The 22468-nt window shown below is 53.8% G+C and overlaps 9 protein-coding genes across 9 annotated transcripts; 4 read left to right on the top strand and 5 right to left on the bottom strand.

Moving 5' to 3' along the window:
* The first annotated feature begins 152 nt into the window (after positions 1–152).
* On the top strand, positions 153–2895 carry BDY24DRAFT_388404 (HMG-box domain-containing protein). The gene is made up of 8 exons (XM_076640355.1): positions 153–176; positions 246–572; positions 702–930; positions 1024–1737; positions 1830–1942; positions 2039–2087; positions 2166–2278; positions 2352–2895. Exons 2-8 carry the CDS (start codon positions 252–254, stop codon positions 2553–2555), a joined length of 1743 nt encoding a protein of 580 aa, XP_076497033.1. The 5' UTR covers positions 153–176; positions 246–251; the 3' UTR covers positions 2556–2895.
* Positions 2896–3200: 305 nt separating this feature from the next.
* On the top strand, positions 3201–5933 carry BDY24DRAFT_388407 (PAS domain-containing GATA-type transcription factor). The gene is made up of 9 exons (XM_076640356.1): positions 3201–3601; positions 3733–3828; positions 3982–4069; positions 4170–4459; positions 4542–4718; positions 4826–4898; positions 4965–5320; positions 5403–5446; positions 5568–5933. The coding sequence occupies exons 1-9, from the start codon at positions 3254–3256 to the stop codon at positions 5617–5619; spliced, it is 1524 nt and encodes a 507-aa protein (XP_076497034.1). The 5' UTR covers positions 3201–3253; the 3' UTR covers positions 5620–5933.
* A 10-nt stretch (positions 5934–5943) lies between these two features.
* BDY24DRAFT_414998 (uncharacterized protein) lies at positions 5944–6385 on the bottom strand (the record flags this gene model as incomplete). Its single annotated transcript, XM_076643391.1, has 3 exons — positions 5944–6038; positions 6235–6240; positions 6313–6385. 3 exons carry the CDS (start codon positions 6383–6385, stop codon positions 5944–5946), a joined length of 174 nt encoding a protein of 57 aa, XP_076497035.1.
* A 359-nt stretch (positions 6386–6744) lies between these two features.
* Positions 6745–9266, bottom strand: BDY24DRAFT_414999 (MFS transporter; the record flags this gene model as incomplete). Its single annotated transcript, XM_076643392.1, has 10 exons — positions 6745–6899; positions 6976–7053; positions 7145–7317; positions 7415–7539; positions 7636–7911; positions 8091–8312; positions 8444–8508; positions 8578–8642; positions 8769–8860; positions 8946–9266. 10 exons carry the CDS (start codon positions 9264–9266, stop codon positions 6745–6747), a joined length of 1572 nt encoding a protein of 523 aa, XP_076497036.1.
* A 381-nt stretch (positions 9267–9647) lies between these two features.
* BDY24DRAFT_415000 (uncharacterized protein) lies at positions 9648–12097 on the bottom strand (the record flags this gene model as incomplete). The annotated part of the gene is made up of 13 exons (XM_076643393.1): positions 9648–9700; positions 9785–10141; positions 10212–10223; positions 10358–10384; positions 10476–10510; positions 10624–10842; positions 10933–10993; positions 11089–11140; positions 11248–11379; positions 11463–11513; positions 11616–11698; positions 11764–11902; positions 11972–12097. 13 exons carry the CDS (start codon positions 12095–12097, stop codon positions 9648–9650), a joined length of 1347 nt encoding a protein of 448 aa, XP_076497037.1.
* Positions 12098–14203: 2106 nt separating this feature from the next.
* Positions 14204–15549, top strand: BDY24DRAFT_415002 (HD domain-containing protein; the record flags this gene model as incomplete). Its single annotated transcript, XM_076643394.1, has 7 exons — positions 14204–14224; positions 14318–14408; positions 14557–14667; positions 14744–14998; positions 15104–15240; positions 15342–15383; positions 15493–15549. 7 exons carry the CDS (start codon positions 14204–14206, stop codon positions 15547–15549), a joined length of 714 nt encoding a protein of 237 aa, XP_076497038.1.
* Positions 15550–15747: 198 nt separating this feature from the next.
* On the bottom strand, positions 15748–17508 carry DYS1 (deoxyhypusine synthase; the record flags this gene model as incomplete). The annotated part of the gene is made up of 6 exons (XM_076637396.1): positions 15748–15831; positions 15934–16059; positions 16156–16368; positions 16535–16730; positions 16831–17147; positions 17287–17508. The coding sequence occupies 6 exons, from the start codon at positions 17506–17508 to the stop codon at positions 15748–15750; spliced, it is 1158 nt and encodes a 385-aa protein (XP_076497039.1).
* A 152-nt stretch (positions 17509–17660) lies between these two features.
* Positions 17661–21191, bottom strand: BDY24DRAFT_388417 (uncharacterized protein). Its single transcript, XM_076640357.1, has 8 exons — positions 20921–21191; positions 20141–20612; positions 20020–20048; positions 19704–19935; positions 19341–19613; positions 18143–19228; positions 17973–18048; positions 17661–17883 (listed from the first exon to the last, which is right to left on the bottom strand). The coding sequence occupies exons 1-8, from the start codon at positions 21157–21159 to the stop codon at positions 17858–17860; spliced, it is 2433 nt and encodes an 810-aa protein (XP_076497040.1). The 5' UTR covers positions 21160–21191; the 3' UTR covers positions 17661–17857.
* A 28-nt stretch (positions 21192–21219) lies between these two features.
* Positions 21220–22408, top strand: VPS68 (Vps68p). Its single transcript, XM_076640358.1, has 5 exons — positions 21220–21423; positions 21605–21740; positions 21844–21995; positions 22070–22215; positions 22340–22408. Exons 1-5 carry the CDS (start codon positions 21310–21312, stop codon positions 22356–22358), a joined length of 567 nt encoding a protein of 188 aa, XP_076497041.1. The 5' UTR covers positions 21220–21309; the 3' UTR covers positions 22359–22408.
* The last annotated feature ends 60 nt before the right edge of the window (positions 22409–22468 follow it).

Consider the following 22468-nt stretch of genomic DNA (forward strand, 5'->3'; position numbering starts at 1 on the left):
ACGTTGGGTCCGAAATACTTGCTCCAACTATATGGTCACTTCTCGAGAAAGTCTGCTTTCGGCTTGACTCGTTGCTGCTCCGGTCTCAACTGAAACATGCCTCGAAACCGGCCTGGCTCTTCCTCCTTCTCTCCTTCTTCTCTCTTGACCCTCATAGCCTCAGAGCCTCTCTCAAAGTCAGTTCCTCGACGAGTGCATTCCCTTCTAGTGATGTCGCTGATCAGCTCTTGTTGTAGAAAACACAGATCCGCATGGCTTCTGCCACCGGAAGCTCGAGCTCAAAACACGGATTCGCTCCTCCTCCTCCTTCCTCCTCTTCTCATTTCCCCACCACTTCCTCCTCTCAACCACCACCACCACCGACTTCGTCCTCATTATCCAGAGCTTCGATATCCTCAAGTTCCTCCTACGCTCCTTCTCTACCCAACGGATCAGGTCAACAACGGGTCGGTGCTCCTCTTCATCCTTCTTCAGTCCATCTTCCTCACTACTCCATCTTCGAGGACACCCTCTGCAAGTACATCCTTCTAGGCGGGAGGGGATGCTACGGTAAACTCTTTGAGACGAGAAAGGTCAGTCTGATTGCAGTCTAGGGAAGCAGAAGGTCTGCTAAGAGGGAACTGAGGAAGGAAGGGAGGGAAACGATGTTGAGCTCGACGTTCTCTGAAACGCTTCCTCCTGTCCTTTTTCGCTTTCTCTAGGCCGCTCTCGCTTTCGTTAAATCTAGCATCAAGAATCTCTCTACAGTCGAAGATCGTAGGATCGAGTTCCTGATTGACTCATGTCCAGTGCTGGAGGGAATCTGGCTGCCGGTGATGAAGAGTGAGCTCGCGAGAGGGACGGGGTACCTCGAGATTTGCATCGAGGTTGAGGAGGAGGAAGGTGAAGAGGAAGGGAATGGGTTCGAGGTGAAGCTGTATAGTAAGAAGGGTGAGTAGGTCTGGGTCTGCTTGTGGAAGAACGACCGTCAAGGTCGACGAGCTCGAAGGCTGATTCTCGCTCTCCCTCGTTCTCGTCCCTCAGCCAAACTTTCTCATCCTGCACCACCGACTCAACTCGTACAACAACCTTCAAACTCCTCATTTTCAAGAGCTCCTCCCTCGATCTCCCTTCCACCTCAACAGCAACAACCGGCCTTCATTCCTCGACCAGCCCACTACCCTCCTCTCGCGTCGACGTCGCAGAGCTCAAACTCAAACTCCCAATTCTTCCGCCAACCCAGCATCTCCTCCCACTCTCGAAACTCCTCAACAGCTTCGGCAACCTCCGAATCCCAAGGCCAACCTCGTCGTTCCTCTCAACCTCGTCAACCCTCCCTCACCTCGTCCCACATCCCACTCGGAGCTCAACAACACCAACCCGTCCAGCATCAGCAGCCCAGACCTCCTCCTCCTTCACGCCAATCGTTACCGAGCTCTTCGGCACCCTACGCAGCTTATCAGCAGCCCTCCAACCTCTCGTACGCACCTCCAGTCGTCTTCCAGCAACCCTTCGAACCTCTTCCTCCTCAGCAACCCTCCTCTTCCTCGTCGCGTCCGATCCCTTCTTCCCACGGCGGTCCTGGTCCCAGGAACTCGCTTCCCGACGGATGGACTGGATCACCACCGCCTTACCTCTCGACAGCTCCTCTGAAAGTAGCGCTGGCTCAGGTAGCCAAGGGAGGAGTCGTTGCTGAGGGGACGGGCGGAGGAGAGGAGAAGAAGGAGAAGAAGGCGAGGAAGCCGTCACCCTACAACCGTTCGTCTTTGGGTCTTCTCGTTCGCTTTCTTCTTTCGACCACCTTTGGATTGAGGCTGATTCTTCCTCTCCTTTCTTTTCTGACTCTGCAGACTTCTACGCAACAGCCTACCCTCGAGTGAAGCTTGCTCGTCCGGATCTCGAGAACGCGGAAATCATTCGAGAGGTCGCTAAGCAGTGGGCTGAGGAGCCTGATAACCCAAAGGTGAACCATCTAGTATATCTGTGCGACTCTTCTCATCGAGGAGACTCGGAGTTGACTGGACTGTCTCCTCCTACCGCTCGTATCTTGCTCGAACAGAACCTCAAAGCGAACCGACGCGACGAGCGTCCATTGACTCTGTACTCAGGTGCGCACTTTTTTCTTCACCTTTCGAACCCGTCTCAGTCATTGACTTGAGTTTTCTCACTTTTTTATCGCTAACCAGAGTTCTACACCGTCGAATACGCACGAGAGAAAGCCCTCCACCCCGAAGTCTCCTTCGAGGATCGGAATCGAACCGTCGCTGAACTTTGGGCTGAATCACCTCGGAACCCCAAGGTCAGCTCCTCTTTCTCTCTCTCCTGTCACCTTCTGTCTCGCTGACTCGGACTCGGATTCTTCTCCCTCACAGAACTTCTCTCGGTACCACGACGCGTCGAGTTCGACGACCGTTTCGGAAGCTCAGGCAACTGCTGTTGCGTTGATGGCTATCCAGGTAGCAGCGGCTGTTAACAACGAGATTGAGAATGGGTATGATGGAGAGGACTCGAGGGAAGATGGGCAGGCCGATGGGATGGGAGAGGTGGTGGATAGTGAGGAGGGAGGGGAGTCGTGAGGTCGGATTCGGATGGAGTCTGTGGAGGCACTAGTTGTATCTCTAGGGTTCCATTTATGGCCGTATACCCGTCTGCTATCGTACTCTTCTCTTCGTCTCCAGCTGCTTCAGATGGGAGGAACACCGACGCTGTCCGAGGTTGGCCCACGTCGCACAATTACGCGACTCCCTCTTTCCACTTTCTCAACGTCGTCTCTGACGGGGACGTGGGTTACCCGTTTCACGTATAATGTCTTCTTCTCACAGTTTCGAACTTCCTCTCTGAGCTCAAGATGATACCGAGCGAGAACCATCGCCTGGAATCGCGTCTTGCGTGCGTCCCGACCGACCCTTCGACCTGATTTCCCCCTCCCTTCCCTTTCGATGGCAGCAGAAATGTAGCTCTAGTCCTCTTTAGTAGAACGTTTCTTCAAAGGAAGCTCTAACCCTGACAGCATCCATCCCTAAGGAGAGCAGTGGTCTCGGAAATCGCTTCATGTCGAGAGTTGCAGGTTTTCAAGCTCAGCTAGAATGATGAAAGGGAGTAAGCTTCGCCTCTATTCTAAGTTCCAACGACACCCAGACCCAAAATCTTCCTTGCGAGCAAACAAACCGAGTCCGAAAATGACGAAAGGCCGGCTGTCTCGAAGCTCGAGGTCTTCTCCCAACCTCAATCAGCGTCTAGGCCCTCCCTCCTTCCTCTCCAGATCCAGATCCAGATGTCCTACTATCCTTCCTCTTCTCAGCAACCCTACTCGAATCAACCGCATCCTTCGCACTCTGGTCCTTCCCCTCCCAACACTCAAAACCCTTCCTTTCGAACTTCCCTTCTTACGGGAGCTCCTACTCCTCCTCTCGCTGGTCCTGGCTTCAACGTTACCGCCTTCGGTTCAGGAGGAATCGGAGGTCCTATGATCCAGCCTGGGGGAGCGCCGTCTTCTCAGAGTACAGAATCGAGTCCCATGAACGTCGATGCTTCAGAGGGAGGCTCGGCAGAGACGAGGAGGGAGGCTGGAGGAGGAGCTCAACCTGGAGGAGCAGGAGCAGATGCGGGAGGCAACTTTGACGTGAGTCTTTCGCCCGTTTCTACTATCTTTTTCGGAGAATTTTTGAGCTTCAGGGGCAGAGGGGAGTCAGATCTATGTGGATGCGGTCAACTTTGAGAGAAAAAGCTGACGGGTTGGGTCGTTCTTTACAGTTCACGAAGAGGAAGAAGTGGCAGCAGCTCCTGCTCAACGAGCTCTCCGACACGGTCGTCTTTGCTCTCCTTCCTCTCAGCAACGGAGGAGCTAAAGTTCGTTCCTTCATATCTATTTCGTCTCATTCAGATTGTCGAAGGGCATTCTCTATCAGCCGATCGGTTGCCAGAGCTCTTTCGCTTCCCAAGCTGACCTCTCCTCGCTCCTTCTTTCCTTTTCCCTCTTTCCTCTTTCCCTTCCTCCATCAGATCCTCTACGCTTCTCCTGGAGTCAAGGAACTTTTGGGATACGATCCTCGAGACCTGGAACAACATCCTCTGTCGGACTACATCTTCGGTCCGTCCCCGTTCCTACTTTCCTGAGCTTGTTCTCTCCTCCCGCCCGAGCTCACACTCTTTCCTCCTCCCTCCCTCCTTCTCGATCCAACCCCATGCAGAAGCCGACCTTCCTGCCCTTCTCTCCAACCTCCATCAATCCATCCTAAACCGAACAGACCTCTCGAGTTACCATCGCTTCGTTCCAAAATCCCTCGCCGACAAACTACGCCGTTCGAGCTCGAGATCGAGCAGTGGTTCAGCGAGCGAGGACACGGCGAGCGGGAGTGGGAGCGATGGCAGCAAGAGTGGGTCGGAGGGATTGAGATTGAGGAAGAAGACGGATCCCAGGCCGGTCTTGTTGGAGCTGAGAGGTCACGGGTACTGGGGAGAGGAGGCGGAGAGAATGCCGGTTCGTCTTTGGTCTCGTCCTCCTCTCTTCGTGGAACACGCGTCGAGAAGCTGATCGTTCCCCGTCTGATTCGTTCCTCCAGCTACCACTCTCAGTCGTTCAAGGTCTGCCTCTGGTTGCGTCTCCAGGTGGAGGAGCAGGAGAGAGGTGCAAGTGCTTCTTCTTGATGGTGAAGAAGTGGCCGAGCAAGACTGGAGAGATGCTCGATAGCTTCCTCGAGGAGAAGATGGAGAACGAGAGGTTGAGAGCTGAGCTAGTGGTGAGTGTCCTCTTCCATCAACCCTTCGTTCGAGTTGGAAGGAAGCAACGCCGAGTGCCGAGTCGCTGACCTTTGTTCCCTTTCTTCTCCTTCGCCGCGTCTCTCAGGAGCTCATGTCGACGGGTCACATCTCTCGAGACGAACTCGAAGCTCTCAACATTAAACTTGATCCCGACTCAGGTCAGCTCAGCCCCTCTTTCTTCGCTCTTCTCCTGATCTGAGACCTCGCTTCATCCTCTCTTCCAGCTTCTCGAACCTCGATCCCAGGTCTCCCCTCCTCCTACCCCTACCCAACCACCCACGCCTCCTCGTCCTACAACCCGCCTCCTACCCTCTCCCACCACATGTCCACCGCTTCTTCAACCTCCTCCGCCAACTACGACGACGGTCTTACGGGAGGAGCCTACGACGACGACGACAGCGACCCAGATCGACGAGCTTACGTCCCTCCGAAGAAGGCTGCCGCTCCCGCTGCGAGGAAACCCGCTGCTACTGGAGAGGGAGGGGTCAAGAAGAGTAAGAAGGCGAAGAAGGCTGGGAAGTCGGACGTTAATCACGTTTGTGTTACGTGTGGTCGAACGGATTCGCCGGAATGGAGAAGGGTGAGTCGACGCGTCTGCTTCCTCTTCGTTCTGTCGTCTCGTCGACTTTTTGCTGAGATCGCTCTTTGTTTCTCCTTCGCAGGGACCTCTCGGAGCCAAAACACTCTGCAACTCTTGTGGTTTGAGGTACGTTCCAACACGAGAGAGAGGAGGACGATTGATCTTTCTCTCCCTCTCCCATCTCAACCCGAAGCACGAAATCTCTGAGCTTACTGACCTCGATTACTCCCTTTATTTTATCCCTCAGATGGAAGAAAACTCTCAAGGCTGCTGAAGGAGGAGGAGCTTCCGTAGCGTAGCTCCATGGGAGCGACGCGTCGAACGATGTCATGACTTGCTACGATCTCTCACCTCTTGCCTCGACACACAGATATCTCGGTGAGATGAGGGGATCTGCAGGACGCCAGCGTTCTAATAGAGGGCGTGTAGGGGAAGAGTACACCTAAGAACGGAGAGCACGCTAACTGAGCAACGACCCTCGAGTCGACGACGCGTCTCAAACTCAACTCCCTCTCGCAAAACGGACGTGCCTTCTCGCTCTGCTACTAGTGAGAGGAGGCAGCTCTGACTCGTTCAGTAACGGTAGGGTTGAGTCTGAGTCCGAAGGTTCAATCTTCGGTGTTTTAGGCTGTTTGAGGATCGAGTGAGGAGGAAGAAGGACGAGGGTCGTCCAGTCGATCTGAGTTGATTTGGATGAACAACGGTGATGGCGAGGTCGCTAGAAGGATGAGAAGATATCACATTCAGCAAGTAGAACGCAAGAGAGGGATGAAGATGAGGAGGGAGAGCTGACAACGACGGCGACGACGACGTGAGGATTGATTGCTCTGGTCTTGTGGTTTTTCGACTTCAGTTCTCCAGTATCCTCAGTGTGCTAGGCAGGAGGGAAAAGCAGGCTGATAAGCTCTACTCACGCAACTCTGAAGTGAAGAAGAACGAAGGGAGGGCACCCTCGACAGCACAGCGGCGAAAGAAGCTCACATGAAGAAAACCGTCCAAAACGACGACGAGTTGACCCATTCCTGTGATCACCATCGCCGAGAGAATCACAGCGGAAGAAGCCATGTCGATAATGTTGAGACGAGGGAGGAGCTGACTAGTTGAAAGAGGAGAAAGGTTGTTAAGCGAGAAGGCAAAGTCGAGGTTGTTGTTGGATGGCGGGAATGAACAGGCAAGAGAGTGAATTCTCGGCTGCGTTGCTCTGAGGGATTTTCGTGGAGCTGAGCGTGATCGTGAGCTGTTTTGGCTGGACTAGGATCGGGGGGAGCTGATGAAACTGACAGCGGAGGCGTCGCGTCGTACCCGTCCCCCCTTCGTTCCTCCTCGCTCGAGCGACGCCCTGGAAACAGCGTTGTTAAAAGAATGGGACTAAAGCTCGACACATTTAATCCTTTTAAATGTACATCCACTACCCTTCGAAGCCTCTAATCCTCCCTCTTCTTCCCTCGAACGCAAATCAAGCCAACGACACTGATTCCGCTGACGACGATCAAAACTACAGGAAGCATCTCGAGACCCGTTTTCTGAGCTGCGAGTCCGATGAAGAGCGGTCCGAGGGCTGAGCCGATGAGTCCGAGACCTGTTTCAGATCAAGGAGAAGAAGAAAACGATCAGAACGGGCGACAGGACGGGAGAGCGACGAGGCTGAGACGAACCGATGAGGATTCCTACGACAGAGGACTTGAGGGAAGGAGGCACTCGAGAGGTGGTGAGAGAGATGATGTTGGGCGTGACTGAGAAAAAGAGTAAGACGAAGAAGAGAGGAAGACGGACGCGTCAGGTTCGAACTCTTTTCTCTCTCAAAACCAGCGCAAATGAACTCACTAGGTCCCAGGCAGACTCCAGTAAGCACAATAGCAGCTGTATCGGCAGCGAGGTCGGCTACTCGCCAGAGAACCGTGAGGAACGACATCACGAGCGTCAAGAAACCGATAGATGCGATCCGTTCGCCGAGGTAGGTCGACGGAACAGTGAGGATGATTCGACCGAGAGCGATGCTGTGATCAGAGAACCAGAACGAGAGAAAAGTCAGTAAAGGAGGAGGGAAACTGAATGAGGGGTGAGAGAGAGAGAAGAAGGAGAAGACAGACTGACCCTCCCCAAAGAGCAGCCAAGTTGAATCTGCTTCGTGCCTCCTCAGCGCCCTTGACCTCCAGCAAGTAGGATGGAAGCCAAGCACCCAGCATATCCGTCGAAGAGAATCCCAGTACGACGAGGAACTACGAGAGAAAGCAAGGGAGCAAATCAGCGACGACGCGACGCCGATAAAAGCTAGCTCGAGCAAGACGGTAAAGATGGAGGTTGATAAGACTCACAGCTCCAAGCCAAACAAGAGGGAACCTCATGGTGGCTCTCAATCGAGCTCGAGGAGATAGTCCGGCGAGTGGCGAGGAAGGAGCGGGAGCCGACGCGTTCTCGTTGAAGGATGTGGGGTGGAGGGAAGACGGGGTACCGTTGTTGGGGTGGATAGGATGGAGAGGGAGGGCGTGTGGGTGCGAGGTTTCGTCGGCTGGGGGAGCGTAGGAGGAGAAGAGGATGATGTGCATGGGAGCGAGGAGGAGCGAAAGGACGAGGGGGAAGATGTAGAAGAGCTGGGTGCGGCAGAGGAGTAGTTCCAACGGGTAAAGGATTGATCCAGGTGGGGGAGTGAAACAAGAGAAGGGAGGGAGGGAACAAGTGGGGAGGTCAGCAACGAAGGAGAGGGAGGCGACGCGTCGTGTCAAGATTGACCGAAACAAGGACTCACGTTCTACTTGATCCCTCTGTCAACGAGGGAACCGATGACGAAGGGAGAGATCATCGCTCCAATTCCGAAGAAGGAGTACATCGCCGACATCAGGGTCGAGTTCTCGTAGTGAGCCACGACGGTCGTAAGACTAGCATCGTAGAGGCCCGATCCCAATCCGAGGAGAGCAAGGCCGATGGTGGCGACGGGGAAAGGCGGTCTAAAAGTGAGTACCAGGCTTCCTGCTGAGTAGCATACTGCAGCGAGCTGTTGAAACGCAACGGAGGAGGGCCGAAGAAAGACGACGCGATGGAGGGAGGCGGCAAAAAGACGTGAAACTCTGGTCAGCGAAACTGCGATGGCTTTTCACGTTTCCGTACCGGAAGCAGCGTGCTCACGAGAAGAGAATTCTTGAGCCCGTAGTGATGAAGGAGGAACGAGTTCGAGATGCTAGCAGCAAAGTCTGCAGAGACAAAGAAAGAGATCAGCCGAGGGAAAAATAAAAACGCGTCCAGAAGAACTCGGTGCTCACATCCAGCAGTGTTTGCTAGGAAGACCAACGAGATGACGTTGTAGGTAACGTTGTAGGTGACCATCCTAGATTTTTGAAGGTTTGGAAAGCGGAGCGAGGGTCAGAACAGGTCTCGTGAGCTCAACGCGACGAAACGAAGACCATTCCCTCGAACGGCTCTCGGTTCTTGTCTCTCTCGCTTTCGAACTCACATAGATGGCAAGTTTCCTCCCGTAGCCGAATCGTTGATTCCTACCAGAAGAATCGTCAAACACGCTCCACCCATCTCGCAGAAGAGGCGTCCCTGAGAAAGGGAGAGATGGTCAGAAAGTTGGGATCAGGATCAGCGAGGGGGTCTTCCTCGAGTCCAACAACAAAAAGAGACTCACCCTCCCATGTCTCCATCTCTTCAACCTTCCAATCCAAGAGTCCTCGGAAGTCGAGCTGAGGAGGGACCTCCTCGCACGGTCGGCTCGTCGAAAGGTCGAAGAGCGAGCTGGGGAGGAGTCTCGAGATTGAGCCGCAGAAGACTGGTACGAGGGTTGAGGTTGCAAGTGAGGAGGAAGGTGAGAAGTGGAAGTGAGGTTTTGGATGTGGTGAAGGGACGAGACCGGCCGTGGAGGAGAAGGGAAGTCGGACGACGGAGTTGAAGGGGAGGAAGGTGTTGGAGTTTCGAGCTCGAAAGCCTGTTGGGTTTGAGTTGAAGGCATCGCTGAAGAGGTGTCTGATGAGTTCGAGCTGATGGTTCCTGGTTAACAGGGTCTAATACAGAGTGCTAATCTGACTCTTTTGATGCTGGACGTTGGGGGGAGGAGAAGGAAGAACAGTGGAAGTCAAAAAAGTGACTCCGTTGGAAACGAAGGCCGATCACCTTTCGTCCGTCCACGAGGGATTGCCAGTCGAACTCGGTGCCTCGAGAGCAAACTTTCACCTCTCATGGGCTTCAAAGGTTCAGAGACAGAGTACAGAGATGGAGGGGATTCAGTGAGGAAGAAGTGAAGGACGAGAGAGGAGAGGCCTCGAACGACTCGTCTCGTTCCTTTCGCAGTCTTCGAAGCTTCGGAATAATCTCTAAAAGGCCCATGATCCCATCAAAACTTAGCAAGAGTAACCTTCGACGATCTGCTCTCATCCAAAGAGTCGACTTCAGCCAAAGTACAGTAAAAAGGGGGAGATGGAGGGAGGTCAGCGAAGAGAATCGTTCGAGACGCGTCTAGGTTTCACTCACTCTTCGTCAAGAAATTGTCGTCCGACTGAGCTGCGCCCGGGAGCTTCACCAGTCCGAGAGAATCTTCGTGACCCTGAGATCGAGCACTCCTCAGCTGAGTCGAACCTCTTTTGGTTTGCTGAGCGGGAGATTCCCAAGCTTCGGCGTGTCGTACCTTCTTCTCCCTCTCCGCCTCCTTGTAGGACTCGACCTCCGATTCCAGGCTGTCGGCGGGTGACTGAGCTCGCTTGTTGGGAAGAGCAGCGGGAGGGTTGAAGGTGGTGGTGACGACGTGCATGCTGATTCCTCCCCCGTGCGTTGAGGGCGAGTTGTTCGAAGAGGCGAGGAGATGGCGACGAGTGGCGACGAAGATGGCGACTGGAGAACAACAGAGAAGGCGGAATTCAGCACTTGAATCGATTGAGTGGGAAAGAAAAGAAGGGCGAACCATCGGCGACACCTGGAGGGAAGGGAAGAAGGCGGCGGGTCAGACGCGTTCGAAGAGGGAGAAAGGAAAGGATTTGTTTTTTTACTGACTTATACAAACGAATAAGAGGTCTGAGACGATATACACCGTATGGTCCAATATCTTACCCCTCGCGGCCAGCAGGGTGCATATAACTGGACGAAGAAGAGAACAAACGAAACGAAGGGTCAGTTCGGCTCTCATCTCGTCGTTTCAGACCGAATCTGTGCAGTAGAAGCAGCGTACCCAAAGGCAGGGACAATAAATAACTGAGAGGAAACCTATATGGGTAAATACGAGCACATTTTGTCAGTAAACGAAGCGAAGGAGACGGACGCGTCGTCAATCTCGATTCCTCCCCTCCCCTTGTCTCTCCAGCCGGACTTCAACTCACCAAAGCATCTTCCTAGCAACTTTTCTGACCTGTTTCCCTCTTGTAACAGATGAAGGGACGGCATCGGAGTTCCTTCCAGCTCCGGAAGAAGAACCTCGGCCGGTCGAGCTGTTTTGTCGGTTGGTGATCTTCTCGAGAGCGCCAGAGAGGGAGAGGAAGAGAACGATGTAGAGGACGGCCATGATTGCCAGGGAGCAGAGCGAGAGGTAGGCGGCGGTTCTGTGGGGAAGGAAGAGGAAAGAGAGAAGGAGGAGTGAGCACGACAAAACGACGTCGACGACGCGGAGGGAGGAAAGAAATCGACCGCACAGGAGCCAGGCTTTGTAGTTTGAAGACCCGATGGTGAGCCAGCATCCGGATGATTCCGGACCTAGGAATCATGTGCGACAAGGTTTAGAAAGGTCGAGTCAAAACGAGCTGTTCACACGTCGCGGATTCGTTCGACTCGACTGGGAAGGGACGTACCGTAAAAAGAGAAAGGCGACGTGTTCATGATGGGACCGATGATAGTCATAAGCTGTTGAGGAGACAAAAAGGGGGTCAGAAACTTCGAAGAAGAAGGCGTTCATCGGAGGTTCGTGGGCAGGGGGGGAGGGATCGAGAGGATAGCGCGACTCGACTCACAACGGCAAAAACCCAACCGAACGGAACCACGACCCATTTTGCCCACGTAGGAGGAGTGTACCGAACGAAGAGGAGAAGGAAGGTTTGGGTTGCGAGGCAGAGGTTCCAGTACGCAGCGGCTGAGAATCCAAACTGAAAATCGGAAAGAGCAAGACCGACGCGTCAATTTGCCTGAGTTTCTCGAGGATCCACTGAACCGAAACAGCGAATCTGACCTGGTTCGCTACTCCTTGGAAGTTGCATAGCGTGTTGTGTCTGATGATGAACTGGAAAGGAGAGAGACCGAAGTTCAGCGAAGGGAAGCAACGAGTGGGAAAGGAGAAACGTCAAGGAAACGTCGTCGTCGTCGAGACTTTTTATCGACTCACTTCATGAGCCCACGTGAGATCGGAGATGGCAGCCATGCTCATTCCTAGATCACTGACCAGCAAACAAAGAAGGTATACTCCCACTGAGGTTGAACGAAAGAAGATCAGCTCTCGAGAAGAGGAGGAGAAGAAAGGGACGGGAGCTCACTGTCCGTCGCGAGAAACCTCTTCAACGACTGAGCTCGCTCCTTCCTCGCTCCGTGACCAACGTAGAGGACATGGGAGAAGAGGTAGAAGAGAAGGGAGGAGACGATGGCGACGGAAAGGACCCCGAAGACCCCAAGAACCTACGACGATGAGAGCTCGGGAGATCAGATCGATTCAAGAAGGAGGGTGAAGAGTAAGATTTTACTTACAATCTGAGATGTTGCTTCCTCGAGGGTCAAGTGAATGGCCTTGATATGGATATATCCGAGCGACGTCAGCTCGACCTCGATGTTGTTCGTGCGGTTTGAAGGGAGAGCTCGTTGCTGCAGGTACATGCTGGAACCGACAAGGGGTATGGCTGGCGAAGGGAAAGGAGGGCGATTGAGCTGAGCCTCTTGTCGTGTGATGGTTGGCGGAAGAGTGGGGAAAAAGAAGGAAGGGAGGGGAAGAAGGAAGGACCGAAGGGAGGGTCGAGGAGAATGAGAGAGGGTGGTCGTCGGAGTCCTTTAGCTCCAGATGAGTGAAAATGAAGGACTGAGCCTCCCAAAAGAGGGTCCACAGACCCTTTCGCTGTGGAGTACCCGAGTACCCGAGACAAGGAAAGAAGGGGAAGAGAGCAATCAAGGGGAGACGAGCGAACGGAGGAGGGGTCGAGAGCTGGTTTGTCGAGTGAGCTTGGACACCGAACACTTTGAGCAAAGCAGCCGGCTTGCAGATCTTTAAAAAGATCAACAGGTGATCTGCTATGCTTCTTTCCTACTGAAGTGTCCCCTAGGTCTGAAAGATATGCGTTCCTGAGAGAAGATAGGGGGGGAAGACACGAGGGAAGGAAGGGAAGGTCAGCTCGACTCGTTTCCTTCGTTCCACGCTGCTCACCTTACTTCCCTCCTGTCCACCTGTTTACTGTAGGCTGACCGTTTTGAATTTGCGAACTATCTGTACGGGACAGGAGAAGAGAAGGAAGGTTCGGTTCGAGATGAGCAGCAAGTGGTTCCGAGTGGTCGACGTCGAGGAGGGAAGAGCGAAGAGGGAAGGGGCGGTCAAACAGTTTCGGATTTGTTGAGCTTCCAGTCTCCTTCCCTTCAAACATCGACCTGCCCTCTTCTTGCTCAAAATCGAGGTTCTTCTGCTGCTGAGGAATTTATCCTCATCCAGATGGCCCCTCCCTTTTCCAACCCGCTCGCTCAAGAAGCCTACTCAACCCTCCCTCCTACCGCCTTCCTCTCCATCCTCGCTTCAGCCCTCCCTCCTCCCTCGGACCTAAGCGATGTCTCCACCAGGATCGACCTGATCTCATCAAGAACCTCAAGTTTCATTCTCGAGAGAAGAGCTTGCGAGGAACGTTGAAGCTGCTCGAGAGGGATGGGAGAAGGAGAGGAGGAGAAGGTCTCGACGAGCAGGTCCGTTCTATTTCGTTGCTTCTGCACAAGCTCCGCGAGAGGTTTTCTCCCATAGAAGGGACTACAGGAACGTCTCATAGGACTGTTCACTGACGGAATCGATGCCTTGACCTCTCTCTGAAGGACCTCATGCTTGAAATCGCAAAGCAGATCGACTCGCGTGGCTTCAAGCGCTCTTCTTCGTCTGCATCGAGCTCAGAGGAGCTGGAACTCGGTCACGAGAGTCTTGTGATGATTTGAGAGGCATTCAGGGCTCTGAGGAGATCAAAGTCGCTGTGAGCGAGGCAATGACCGTCCTTCTCTTCTTCGTCGACGCACCCGCTCATCGTTTCTTCCTCTTCCGCTTTTGATCTTCAGATACGACTTCCGCCTAATCGGACTCACCTACACCGTCGCCCTATGACTTTCCTCTCCCACCAACTCTGGATCCTCAATAGCCTGCTCAACTCCTCACCTCAGCGAACTCCTCTCAAAGTTCTAGCGAGACCTTCTGCTCGTCGCTGCCGTCTCCTCTTCTTCCTTCCGTTTTCTCTCCTCTCTGCACCTCGGATATCCAACTCGCTTCTCCTCCCTCAGCCTGACCTACACCTACGACCACGTCTACGAGAGGATCTTCGTCTCCAAAGCCATCCAGGCGCTCTACGCGTCCTCGTCGGAGGACAGACTGTTCAACGCTGAAGGGTGGAATCTCGGTCGATGATACAATGATTCTGAACTCTGCTACTTCTCTTCTTTCTGCCAGAAAGGAAATAGACGTGCCCTCGCAGCGTGCTCTCCTTCGCAGAAGAGGACGGCGACGCGTCTCGAAACCTCTTCGTTGCCCTTCGTCTTCCTTTTTTGCGGGGAAAAGCCAGAAAGCAAAGTATTAGCCTCCGAGTACCTATATTGAACAGCAACGAGCTTCCTTGCTATTGTTTTTTTTTGCTCTTAAAGTTCGATCGGAGGAGTCACGCCCTGTCGCGTTCCGAAATCCCCTTCCTTCATTTCAGCCCACGCGCGTGTTTCTTCTTTCTCGCCACCAACCAACCCTCACCCTTCAAGATGTCAGAATTCTCCTCAACGGTACGTCCTCCATCCCGTGTTCTCTCATAGCTCGTTTGAGAGAACCCAGACCCGCTCATCTTCCCTTGATCTTCCTTCGGTCGTCCCATCCAGGTTGAAGCTCAAGCTCAGCTCATCCTCGCCGCTGAAGAGCTCGTCAAGAAGCATATGGCTGCTTACGACCCTTCTCATGATTGGTACCATGGTCAGTCGCCCTGAAGTCTCGTGTTTGAGGTCGAGAAGGATTGAAGGGGACCGAGGCTGGAGGAAAGAAGGAAAAGAGAAGGACGATGAGCTCGAGCTCACGCTCTCCCTCCCTTCCTTCCTTTGCTTGCTTGCTTGCTTTCCTTCAGTGGATCGAGTCCGACGAACAGCTCTCGCTCTAGGAAAATCACTTCCCAAAGACCAGCCCTGCGATATGCTCGTCTTGGAACTAGCTGCTCTCTTCCACGATCTCACAGACGGTGCGTTTCGTTTCCTCTTCCCTGATGCCGTTCGTTCGTGCGAGCTCACCTTTCCCTCCTCCCTCGTTCCTTCCAGCCAAATACGCAACCACCCCCATCTCAACCTCCACCCTCCTCTCCCCCTTCTTCTCTACGCCCTTAGCCCTCTCCGTTTTCGGTTTCTCCCTCTCATCAACCTCAGCGTTGATCTGTCGAATCGTCGACAACGTATCCTGGTCGAAAGAGACCAAACTTCGAGCCAACGGAGAGTGGGAGGACGGATGGAGGGAGACCTGTTGGGAGTTGGGCTGTGTCCAGGATGGGGATAGACTGGATGCTATCGGGGGGATGGGTCAGTCGCAAAGTTATTTTATTTTCGGTGGGGGGAGGAGGAAGAAAAGAAAAAAAAACGCGACGGCTGATCGAGTTCCTTTTTCCTTCGTTTCTTTTGGGACAGGGATCATGCGATGTTGCGCCTACTCTGCTTCAGTGAACAGAGCACTGTATATCCCTCTAGGTGGGGCAGGTCAGAACGAAACTGCTATCCAGCATTTCGAGGATAAGCTCTTCAAGATCTCAGGCAACGCGATGAAGGTGAGCTTTTCAGCCTTTCCGTCTCTTTTCCGTTGATCATTCCCTCGATCGTCTCCACTCTTGCCTCAGATGCTGATCCCTCGTTTTTATCTTCTTCGTAGACTCCTCTCGGACGCCAACTCGCAGAGAAGAGGCAGGCTCTGGTTCGTTCTCCCGTTCACCTCCCTCCGTCTTTTCCTTTCGTTCGTTCTCGTTCTCGTTCTCGTTCCGCCTCAAGCTGACCCTTTTTCCTCCTCGGCCGCGTCTCTTCAGATGCGAGCTTTCGTAGATGGAGTAGAGGAAGAGTACGCCTTACTGGACACTATTTGATGATAACTTTCAAATCTCAGAAAAAAAGAAGCCATCGTGGCACGAAGTGAAAAGAAAGGTCGTCGTCCGGTCGACGCGTCGAGAGAGGAACTCCCTCGTCTCTTCCCTCCCTCCTCCCTGCTTCCTGCTTCCTCCTCGAGTCTCCAACCAAGTACTCTCTAGGTCTAAACAACATAAAACATCCTCTCCTCTTCAAGCTCAAGCCCGAGCTTCATCCCACTTCTCCTTCGCAAACGTCTGAGAGACCAGCAGAGGGAACACGAGCGTCGCGTCGGCGTAGACCTGTTTCATTCATTCATTCAAACGAACAGCAACACGCAAAACAGTCAGCTCGACGGGGCGAGAAAGGTGAAGCTGGTGGGAGAAGAGGAGGATGGTACTTACCTTGACCTGCTTGGCATCAGCCTTGATCTTCCCCCAACTGACCGCCTCGTCCGTCCTCGCTCCCGAATCCGACCCGTCGTACTCGTTCCCCGTGTTCATGTAGACGGCGTAGTCGGCTCCGTTTCTCTGTTAAAAGACCAATCCGAGCTATCAGTATCTCCCTCCGAGGAAAGACAGCAAAAACTTTGCAACGGAGAAGAGAGGGAGAAAAAAACGACTCACGAAAAGCATGGCGTTCGCGATCTGATGTTTGCACACCCCTCCTCCGAGGATGATCATCCCAGCTCGTTTGGACTTGACGCTCATGTCGTTGAGTCTTCGAATGTCCTTGACGATGTCGATCACGAGCGGGGTGGAGGTTTTGTACGAGTGGAAGTAGAGCATGTCCCCGAGGGAACCGTCCGTGAGCGCTGGGCAGAAGACGGGGATGTTGTTCTGATCGAAGATGGAAACAGAAGACGATTGGAAAGTCAGTGAGGTCTTCAGTGGAGAGTGGGGGAAAGGGAGATGATGAGGCAAGAACGAAGGAGGAGGGAGGGAGAATGGGACGACGCGTGAACGAGAGAGAAGAAGGAGAGGGAGAGGGGAGGAGAAAACTGACCTTGTAGCACCAGTAGTACACCGAAGACTCGTCGTTGATCTCCTTTCCCAACCGATGGATCACGTCCGAAGGAGCCCAGGAGGTGTTGGTAGGAGCTGCTTGTTCGGCGGTCATTTGGTGAAGGATCGGAACGACCCAGTCCTCGAACGAGCAGTAGTTTGAGTTGGGAACGATGAGGTTTCCGATTCGGTTCAGTCTGAAGCGAGAAGGAAGGAAACAGAGAAGCAAAACGTGTTCGAAGGTCAGCAAATCGTTTACTAGTAGCAAACACAACGAGAAGGGGAATTGAAACTGACCCCTTCCCTCTCAACTCCCTCCCACTCTCCTCAAACCCTTTCTCGCCCACATAAGTCTTCCCCAAACATTTGATGAAATCCTCTTCTATCCCTCCCGCCGTTGTAACCAGACAGGAGATCATCTTGTGTTTAGCGAGGTAGCAGAGGATCTCTCGGAGTCCGGAGGAAATGAGGTTGGAGGTGTAGCCGAGGAAGATGGTCGTTCGATCCGTTGGAGGTCGATATCGATCTTCAGGGTCGTACTCAGGAGTAGAAGAGGATGGTTCGTCTTCGGGTTCGTCAGAGGTGGTGGAAGGGGGTGGGGGTCGCCAGGCTCGCTGAAGAAGGGGGAAGGGAGAAAGGAAGGAAGGAAGGAGGGAAAGGTCAGCTTCGACCTTTCTTTTGCGAGAGCTCAAGCAGAAACTTCCTGGCCTCCCCCTCCTCTAGGCTCTAGACATTAGAGAAGGTTGTGCTAACCATCTCCCTAACGATCTCAATCGCCTTCCCGAGACTACTAGCCTGGAACCCAATCCTCGCGTAACTCTCGAGCAAGTCGTTCAGGGAATGCTCCTGGTCGAAATTCGGGCCTTCCACCGTCGCCGTCGTAGGAGTAGCGGTCGGGTCGGAAGGAGCGAGAACAGCGTTGTGGGAGGAACCAGAGGTCGAGGCGAGGGGTTGGGGGGAGGAAGAGGAGGCCATCTTTTTTTCTTCGACACAGGAGGGGTGAACGTTGGAAGAGAGGAAGGGGAAGGAGCTGACCGACGACGTTTCGATTTTCGAGCTTGAGAGGGGGAAGTAACCTTTTCCGACCTCCAAGTTCGAAGGGAAGATTTTCCAGAGGTGAATGAAGGTTGAGGGCATCAGGGGATCATGAAGTATATCAAGAAAAGGGAGAGGGCAAAAGGGGGGGTTCTAACGATAACTAAGGAAACGTTATAAGCGAAACCAAGGAAGGTCGAGGCTCGAGGGTTGATCGAAACGAAAACGACGTGAAGGAAAGAGATAGAGAATAAAGGGAGTGAACGGGGAGATCAAGATCAAGGGAAGATCAAGGGATAAAGATCCTCGAGTAGCCTGTTTTTTGAAAACCACAGGAGGGAAAGGATCGAGTCGGGTCAGTTCGAGATGAAAAGGGATGAAGAGAAACGAGAGACGAAACGCACCTTCGACCTTGGTTCTACAGCAAGGGCAAGAGTGACTACCAGCGTTCACTCTCGTAGCTAGGTTGGATCGACATCCCTGCACCCCATCAAACCAAAAGAAAGAAAGAAAAGGTCAGCGAACCCGCCACGACGAAAAAAAACGAAACCAACGCGTCGTCGCGAAAACTCACATCGCACAAAGCCAGACACGCGCAGGGCCACAAGATGACTTCCCTCTCTTCCGAGACACAAACCACACACATCCTTCTTCGCTCCTCTTCCCACTGCTCCTCCTCCTCCGTCTTCTCAAGCTTCATCATCCCTCCCGCTCCTCCTCCCGCTCCTCCGACGCTGCTCCTCCTCCTCTCCCTCACGACGGAAGCGAGCGAGTCGTCCCGTTTGGGCGATGTCGGCGCGAGCAGGGAAGCGTAACGACGTCGAGTGAGAGGGGAAGAGGAAGTCGAAGTCATATGGGCGAGGAGGACGGTTTGAGGCAGAGTGGGTGAAGGAGGGAGGTGCGAGTAGAACGAGAGGGGTTCGTCCTCCTCTGCGTGGAAGGAGGACGAGCTGGAGGAGGAGGAGGAGAAGGAGGAGGAAGAGTGGGAGTAGGATCGAGGTCTTGAAGGAATTGAGGTCGGGTTGGTGGTGCTGTTGTAGGAGAATGACGGGTCGTCCTGCTCGTTGCTCTCTTCCGGGTACTCCTCCCGACCTCGAATGAACCGCTCGTACTCCTCCTCACTCAACCTCGCTATTCTCTCTCCTTCGGTCTCCATCCTCTCACCCCCGAACATGTCCTCTTCTTCCTCCTCTTCCTCCTCCTCATCTTCCCAATCCTCCAACCCTCCCTCAACCACCGTCCCGACCTCCCCTCTCCTCCTCCATCTAACCCCTCTCCAACTCCACCTAAATTCACCGACCCACCTCCCCGCTCGTCTCCCAGCCGTCCACGTCCATCTCCCTCCCGGCACCTTCCCCAACACCGCCCACCCGAGGCCCAAGAACCACCTCCCGAGCGCTCTCGCAAATCGTCTAGCAGCTTTCCACCACGGCGTTTCAGCGTCGTTGGGCGAAGGAGCGCCTGGCGCGTGGGAGGAAGGATGAACTCGAGGAATGAGGTTGGCGAAACCGCGGGTTGGGGAGGAGGATTGATGGATTTGGATCCGAGAGGAGGAGGAGGAGGAGTAGGGAGAGGGAGAAGGTGGTGGTTCGAGGAGATCGTAGGTTGAGGAGGAGAGGGTGATGTAGGATTCAGCGGGGAGTTCAATCAGAGCTACTTCCTGTTTTGAGTTCGAGGAGAAGAAGGAGGAAAGGAGGAAGAGTGAAAAAGAAACGCGTCGCGAAGTCAGCTCGTCGGTTCGGAACGAGAGCAAGGACACGGGAAAGACGTACATTGCCCAACCCCCCAAGCTTGGAACTCTCCATACAAGCCGTACCAGCCTTCAGCAACGCAAGCGAGAACTCCTCGTTCCATCTCGGCCAAACGCTTTCGTGAGGGAGCAGTTGATCGGGCAAGATGGTCCCGAGCGTGAGAAGTTGAGTGAAGGCGTTGAGGACGATGGTGAGTCCAATGACGACGAGAAGGAGGAGGGAGAGAAGGTTGGTGAGGAAGGTGAAGGAGGGGAGACGGGTAGGGGAGCGGAAGAGGGTGATGGTGAAGTGGGTCTGAGGACGAAAGAAAGAACGAACGCGTCGAGGTCGTCAGTCTTTCGTTCAACTTGCATTGAAGAAGAAGAAGAACCAAGTACTACTCACAAGCCCTATAAGACCACAAACAGTCGTAGGGAGCAGCCTCATCCTCGAAAGTCGGCTGCTCATCTCGTTGGCGTGGATCCAACTTAATTCGAGGACGGCGATGGTGATTCCAAAGAGAACGTTGGCGTCCGGTCTTGAAGCTCGATAGAGTCCTGCTTCTGATCCTGCTTCCTTGGATCCTCGAGAGGGTCCGAGATGGGTGAGAGGGGAGGAGTAGAGGTGGAGGAGGAAGCTGAGATTGATCAAAGGAGAGAGAGAGAATGGAGGAGGTCAGCTCGATGGAGATTCGCTTCGAAACCCTTCAAGCTGGACTCACGCGAATCCAAAGAGGTTGAACCCAGTACCCTAAGAGCCCGAACCAAACGACGAGATCTATATCAGCCCTCTCTCTTTTCTCTCTCGAAACGAACGAAAGCAAGGTCCCAAGTTGAACTCACCAACTGAGCGGTCCCTTCCAACCCTCTTCCTACGCTCCCGACGACTAAAGCAAAACAAACACACGCGAACGTCCTCCAGCAAACCTCTTCCATCTCCATAGCCATCATTCCTTCCCAAACCTTCGCACTGATCAACCAGCCTCCGCTCTGGAAGCCCACGCTCTGAGCGAGGATCACGCCGAGTTGAAACAAGACTCGAAAGAGCAGGACGGTCGAAGGGATCCTCATGAGTTTCCGAGTGACGGGTGAGACGAGAGCTCTACGTGCTAGATTGAGGGATTGTTGGAAGAAGGAGGGAGAGGGAGGTGGTGGCGGATCGTCGAGGGATGGGTGAGGATGGTGAGCTCGATTCGAGTGTTGATGAGCTCGAAGGGCTTGAAGTTGAGATCTATGGAAACTTGGAGGTGGAGGTCGCACTATATGGTGAATTCGATTGAAGAGGAGACCCATGCAGACGAGTCCGACGCAGTACCTGAGAGGGAGAAAGAGGGGAGGAGAGGAGGAGAGGAGGAGAGGAGGAGGGGGAAGGAGGTCAGCCCTGGTCCGAAGCGAGACCGCTTCTTCTTTAGATCGAAGCAGTCCGAGGTTTGGCGCCGCGATAGAGAAGAGAACCTCCTATACATCCTTTCTCGACGTCAACGTTCGAATCTCTACAGACAAGGAGGAACCTCGGGCTGGATCCCCAACGACTCTCTCTTCTGCTCGTCCCACCTCTCCTCTCCCCCCTTGGCTCCCTCCTCTCCCTCCCTCCTCCCCCAAACTATATGTACACAGACTCACCAAGATAACACGAAGCTTAGCGGACCCAATCCAGCTTCCATAGCTCTAATTTCCAGGGCGGCTCTAGGGATATCGTTCCCAGCAGCGTCGAGTCCTCCCAGGAAGCGAGGAGACGAGGAGGACGAGCTCGTCGTCGTCGAGGGGAGCAGAGAAGCCAGTCGAGCTCGCCAGTGAGCAAGGGTTGCCGAGGCGAGAGTAGAGGAGGAAGGGAGTATACGAGAGAAAAGAGAACCGGGCATTGGTGGGTGGTCGTTGGGAGGAGAGAAGGAGGTCGACGTCGTCGGCTCGTTTGACCTCGTCCCTCCTTCTCCTTCTCCTTCTTGACCTCAAACGGCCATCTTCTCTTGCAAACCATCTTCGACTTCTCTTCGCTACTCCTCTCCCCACCAATGTCCCTCCCTCGAGCCGCTTACGATCCTCGTCGAGTCTTCCTGTTCGACTTCCCCAAGCTCTCTCTCGGTCCAAAGAAGAGGGAGATCGGAGTCTACCTCAGTGGAGCTTTCGTGAGTCGTCCTCCTCGTCCTGCAGAGCTCAACTTCATACATCTATCTCTGAAGGACTGGCTTTCATGCTCTCTCTTGGGCTCATAACGACGGAGCGAAGTAGAGAGAGAGAGAGAGAGAGGAACGAGCTGACCATCTCGCTCACCTCCGCTCTTCCCTCTTCCCTCCCTCCCTCTTCCAGTTCGCCATCGGTTGGTGGGTGTTCATCGACGCTGTCATCTTATCAAAGACAGCCAAGCTCGGACCCGATTCTCCCTACGACGAGGTTCCCGTTCATATCACTTTCGCAGACTGGATCTCTGGAATCATCGCAACTCGTGAGCTCCTCTCCTTCCTTCGCTCGCCCTTTCCTTTCCTTCCTTTCCCTCGACCCTCCTTCTGACTCACTTTTCATCTTCTTTACTCATCCTGTTTCCTCAGTGGGTATGCTCATCACCAACATGATCGACAAGTCTCGTCTCTCAGCGGACGGAGGAGGAGCCTGGGGAGGAGAAGGAACCTCAGCGTTCCGAGCTCGACTCGTCCTCTTCCTCGGTTTCGCTCTCATGGCTGGAGGTCTTGCTGGTTCGCTCGTGAGTTCCCCACTCATCTCAGTCTCATCTCAGCATACCCTAAAGCTGAAATCGTGCTGGGTTTCGCTTTCCAGACGACCCTCATCATCAAATACATCCTCCCTTCCTACCCGTCCGAGTTCGTCTACTACGGCATCGCAGCCGTCGCTCAAGCAGGAGGTATCATGCTTAGTAGTGTAACGCTGTGGGGAGCTCAGATTGCTGGGGAGTCGGAGTACGAGTGAGTCCAATCGATCACGTCTGTCTCTTCGGACGAAAGAGGAGGGAGGTAGGACGAGGGTCGTCGAGCTCCAGCTGATCGATCCTCTCTCTTTTCGTTCTCATCGTGTGCTTCCTTCGAACAGATACAACATCAACCTTTAATCTACTACTACTACCTAGTCCAGTCAGATCCATGCTCGACTTTTATCTCACTCCCCAAAAGTCAACGCGAACCTTCGTGTCTTCCCTCTCGCTCACTCCCCAACCTTCAA

Source organism: Mrakia frigida (genome assembly GCF_051309035.1).
Source record: "Mrakia frigida strain ATCC 22029 unplaced genomic scaffold BDY24scaffold_14, whole genome shotgun sequence".
NCBI lineage: Eukaryota > Fungi > Basidiomycota > Tremellomycetes > Cystofilobasidiales > Mrakiaceae > Mrakia > Mrakia frigida.

What these genes read in the sequence shown, in the direction of transcription:
- BDY24DRAFT_388404 (XM_076640355.1), top strand. Translation starts at nt 252, where the DNA reads ATGGCTTCTGCCACCGGAAGCTCGAGCTCAAAACACGGATTCGCTCCT. An exon ending in AACTCTTTGAGACGAGAAAG is followed by an intron (nt 573 to 701) that starts GTCAGTCTGATT and finishes CGCTTTCTCTAG; the next exon opens with GCCGCTCTCGCTTTCGTTAA. An exon ending in TCCATTGACTCTGTACTCAG is followed by an intron (nt 2,088 to 2,165) that starts GTGCGCACTTTT and finishes ATCGCTAACCAG; the next exon opens with AGTTCTACACCGTCGAATAC.
- BDY24DRAFT_388407 (XM_076640356.1), top strand. Translation starts at nt 3,254, where the DNA reads ATGTCCTACTATCCTTCCTCTTCTCAGCAACCCTACTCGAATCAACCG. An exon ending in ATGCGGGAGGCAACTTTGAC is followed by an intron (nt 3,602 to 3,732) that starts GTGAGTCTTTCG and finishes CGTTCTTTACAG; the next exon opens with TTCACGAAGAGGAAGAAGTG. An exon ending in ATTCGCCGGAATGGAGAAGG is followed by an intron (nt 5,321 to 5,402) that starts GTGAGTCGACGC and finishes TCTCCTTCGCAG; the next exon opens with GGACCTCTCGGAGCCAAAAC.
- BDY24DRAFT_388417 (XM_076640357.1), bottom strand. Translation starts at nt 21,159, where the DNA reads ATGCCCGGTTCTCTTTTCTCTCGTATACTCCCTTCCTCCTCTACTCTC. An exon ending in CGTGTCTGGCTTTGTGCGAT is followed by an intron (nt 18,049 to 18,142) that starts GTGAGTTTTCGC and finishes GATGGGGTGCAG; the next exon opens with GGATGTCGATCCAACCTAGC. An exon ending in CTGTAGAACCAAGGTCGAAG is followed by an intron (nt 17,884 to 17,972) that starts GTGCGTTTCGTC and finishes TTCAAAAAACAG; the next exon opens with GCTACTCGAGGATCTTTATC.
- VPS68 (XM_076640358.1), top strand. Translation starts at nt 21,310, where the DNA reads ATGTCCCTCCCTCGAGCCGCTTACGATCCTCGTCGAGTCTTCCTGTTC. An exon ending in CTCTGGAATCATCGCAACTC is followed by an intron (nt 21,741 to 21,843) that starts GTGAGCTCCTCT and finishes CTGTTTCCTCAG; the next exon opens with TGGGTATGCTCATCACCAAC. An exon ending in GAGGTCTTGCTGGTTCGCTC is followed by an intron (nt 21,996 to 22,069) that starts GTGAGTTCCCCA and finishes TTCGCTTTCCAG; the next exon opens with ACGACCCTCATCATCAAATA.